The sequence below is a fragment of the Plectropomus leopardus genome, chromosome 17 (assembly GCF_008729295.1).
Source record: "Plectropomus leopardus isolate mb chromosome 17, YSFRI_Pleo_2.0, whole genome shotgun sequence".
Classification (NCBI taxonomy): Eukaryota; Metazoa; Chordata; class Actinopteri; order Perciformes; family Serranidae; genus Plectropomus; species Plectropomus leopardus.
This window is the reverse complement of record NC_056479.1, coordinates 10,739,695-10,743,507: the sequence shown is the minus strand read 5'-3', so window position 1 is coordinate 10,743,507 and position 3,813 is coordinate 10,739,695. Positions and strand designations below refer to the sequence as shown.

Here is a 3,813-nt window from a genome sequence, read left to right as displayed (position 1 = left end):
ACACACACACACACACACACACACACCTCTCCTCTCGAAAGCATCGTGAACGCGCACTGAAGGCTGCTATTAAATGGGCGGACTTGGAGGAGCGGTCACGTTCACAGCGGCTCCGGGCTTTGAGTGTCACATAAAAGCGCGCGTGCCACCGGCCGACCAGCGGAACTCTGTCACTACTCCCCGCGAGACTGGACCGGACCAGCAGCGCTCGTGACACAGTAATGCTTTTTATATAGGATTTTAAATACGCTTGATCTGATGCACGTCGGGCTCCCTGCTGCTGTTTTTTGTTATTGTGAGGAGAAAGTAGGTTAGTTTTGCAGCCGGCAGACAAGGTTGGCTGATAATGCATGTTGGGGATGTATCTGTGAATTCTTCTGTAAGCTAAAAATAACACAAAGTATTACTCGATTGTTGCAAAGGAGATTTGAAATGTGTTTGTGCCGGAATCTTGTGTCGTTACATCAGGCGATTCTTCTAGTTTTTATCTTGCTGTATTTGATATCTGATCAGGTGATCACTCTCTTCTACATGCGCTTGAGGGTCGTTAAGTTATTTTGAAGTTGAGAAGAGGGAACTGAGCAACTTAAGAGAAAATGGCCCAGAAATGAGCAAGAAATTAGTAAAAAAGGACAACATTACCTAAAAAGTCGAATTAATTAATAAAAAACGGGAAAACAAACAAGAAATGACCCTGAAAATCGCTTGGAATAATTTATATTTGACAATATAATTGAATGATTTTAAATGTATACCTATGGTGATTATGAGTATAGTTCTCTGTATTTTATATATATATATATATATATATATATATATATATATATATATATATATATATATATATATATATATATATATATATATATATATATATATTTTAATCAAACCAATTTGCTGAGGGTCCACAGGTTTAAATACTTGCGAAAAGCGTTTGAATGCAGAATAAGTGATATCAATTCAGGTTGCAAAGGGTTACGCTGCACACTGCTATGTTGCTGGTCAGCATTCACTGTTTTTTCCTGTACTACAGAGAAAAGCAGTCGCACAGCTTGAAGGCGTCGGCAGGGGAACAGGGAAAAACAGGAGGTCCTCCACCCACAGTCAAAGGTAGGTAGGCATATACTTAAACACACTGGCTGAGCTGTTTGTTTATGATGCTGCCCACAGTTCAAATTTGCTTGCTTGCTTGCAGGAGCTGCTTGGAGCCCAGATGTTTTTCCAGATCTAACCATAACCACCATGTTTCCCTCCAAATGTCTAACTTTTGCTGCAGCCGGATAACCGCCTCCTCTTACCTTTGTAGAGCATTTTTTTTCACAGACCCGGGGGCTGCTGCACTGTAAAATCTGAGAAGTTGATTTTACTTAGGAAACCGATTGCCTTGAAATGGTAAATAGATACAACTATTAGTGTTAAGTAGTAACAACTATTGTTGTTAATTTATTTTTGTCTTTGATTTATAGTAAAGTTTACTTTTGAATTTGAATTTACTTAATCTTGTGAAGTAACCCTAACCCAATTTAGAAATAATAAGTGACAGAAAAAGTTTAGACACCATTGGTGTAAGTGTTAGCCACTTCAGTAAACCAAGTTTTCTATGCCATATAGTGTGTCTGTATTCTGTTAGTTGCAAACCAGTCAATCATATTTTCATATTAGGACACATGGTAACAATGCAGAACTAGCAGCAATCCTAACTTCATCATTTAAAATAATCCTCTTTGTCATGTTTAAGTCAAGTCAGGCTGACTTGGTTTACTAAAGTTGCTACCACCAGAAAGAATTCAGAAAATTAAGTAAGTACAGCTAAATTGTGAGTACACTTGACAATAAGATATTAGGTAAAGACAATTTAATAATAATAGTTTACGTTAATTTCCCTTTTCAAGTAAGATCAACTTGTCAGATTTTACAATGTTGATGCTGCCTCTTCTGGTTAGAAAGCACTGCTGACTGGCTGCTTTACTCTCCTTATGGGTTTGACCTTTTTTACATTTAAAAGATGTTCAGATTATTATGCTATTGCCTGTTTTTTTAAAATGTACATTTGATTCTGTTTTTACCTCCATTCCAATTGATGTTTCCCAGAAAGCCATCCTCGGTAGCCTCCACCTTACTGTGGCCTGCCTTGCGTGGGATGCTGCTGGAGAGTGGGAGAACTGAAGTGTTGATGCCACCAGTAAGAGGTGTGGCATAGTCAATCATGGGGGATTCAATATTCAACTGCTGTTATGTCCCACCCCATCCCCCAGGAGAGGGGGAACCCGTCGTGTCGAGACGCGCGAACATCATGGCCTCCAATTCAACCAGCATCTCCTCCGACAAGCGCTTCCTCATCTTCTTTGACTTCGATGAGACCATTGTGGATGAAACCAGCGACGACTTGGTGGTGCAGGCCGCTCCGGGGCAGCACCTCCCGGACTGGCTGAAGGACACCTACCAGCCCGGCCGGTACAACGAGTACATGCAACGTGTGCTGGCCTACCTGGCGGAGCAGGGCGTTACTGAAAGCGACATCCGGAGCATCATGGAGAAGATACCGGCCACGCCCGGCATGACCACCCTCTTCCAGTACATCCGCACCCGACCGATCACGGACTTTGAAGTGGTGCTGCTGTCCGACTCCAACACCTTCTTCATCGAGTCCTGGCTCCGGCGCGCCGGTGCCCGCCAGCTCTTCCACCGGATCTTCACCAACCCGGCCACCTTCAACAAGGACGGCCGGCTGGTGCTGCGGCCTTTTCACTCCCACGACTGCCTGCGGTGTCCGAGCAACATGTGCAAGCAGGTGGTTGTCAGGGACTATGTGGCCCGCAGGACGCAGGAGCGGGGCCGCCCATACCAGAGGGTCTTCTATGTTGGGGACGGAGCCAACGACTTCTGTCCAGCGCTCGCACTCGGGCCCCGGGACGTGGCTTTCCCACGGCGGGACTTCCCCATGCACCGGCTGATCACGGAGACCCATGAGGCCATGCCCGGGGAGTTCAAGGCAGTCACGGTGCCGTGGAGCAGTGCGGAGGAGGTGGTGCAGAGGCTGAGGAAGCTGGTGACTGAATAAAGGGTCACACACACAAGGGACAGAGAGGGGAGAAAGTGATAATTAAGGGGCCAATTGACACTTTTAATCATATTCTCAGGTAATAAAGTTCCAGAAAGTTTTTAAGGCGATAAAAAAAAACTTGGGTGTACACTGTAAAAATCTGACAAGTTTATTTTACTTAAAAAAAAAAAATTGAGTAAACCAATTTGAAAAATCTAAGTAAATATAACTATTAATCTTAATTTATGTTTACTTTATATCTAATAGTTACATTTACTTAAAATTTGGTTATATTTACCCAATTTTATGAAGTTTTTGCAACTTAAAAATGACTATTAAGTCAATCTGTTTTTGAGTTTACTCTGCTATATACCTGTATTCTGCTGCTTGCAAACTAGTCGATCATATTTGTATTTTCTAAAACGTGGAAACAAAACAGAACTTGCAGATCTCCTAACATCATCATTAGCAAAATTCTCCTCGTCATGATCAAGTTAAGAGTGGCTTAGTTTGCTGGAGTTTGTAACAGTTAGAAAAAAACAAGGTAATTTCATTTGTCACTTTTAAGTTGCAACAACTTCACAAAATTAAGTAAATGCGGCTAAATTTCAATGAAACTTAACAATTACATATAAAGTTAACTTGAAATAAAAGTAGTAGTTATATTTATTTTCCTTTTTCAAGGTTTCCAAGATTATTTTGAAGTAAGAGCAACCTCTCAGATTTTACATTGTATGTCTGGCATCCAGCCTGCACGTGCCTCAGTCCAG

The 3,813-nt window shown here is 41.9% G+C and overlaps 1 protein-coding gene across 3 annotated transcripts; it reads left to right on the top strand.

The window, feature by feature from the left end:
• The first annotated feature begins 223 nt into the window (after positions 1–223).
• Positions 224–3,202, top strand: phospho1 (phosphoethanolamine/phosphocholine phosphatase 1). Of its 3 annotated transcripts, none has more exons than XM_042505431.1 (3): positions 224–310; positions 1,034–1,110; positions 2,256–3,202. In XM_042505431.1, the coding sequence occupies exon 3, from the start codon at positions 2,294–2,296 to the stop codon at positions 3,059–3,061; it is 768 nt and encodes a 255-aa protein (XP_042361365.1). In that variant the 5' UTR covers positions 224–310; positions 1,034–1,110; positions 2,256–2,293; the 3' UTR covers positions 3,062–3,202. The 3 variants fall into 3 exon arrangements, with proteins under 3 accessions (XP_042361365.1, XP_042361362.1, XP_042361364.1); XM_042505428.1 differs by having other exon boundaries at positions 2,092–3,202; XM_042505430.1 differs by having other exon boundaries at positions 229–306; positions 2,092–3,202.
• Positions 3,203–3,813: the final 611 nt, after the last annotated feature.

Coding starts and splice junctions, on each gene's coding strand:
- phospho1 (XM_042505428.1), top strand. CDS start 2,207: ATGGGGGATTCAATATTCAACTGCTGTTATGTCCCACCCCATCCCCCA.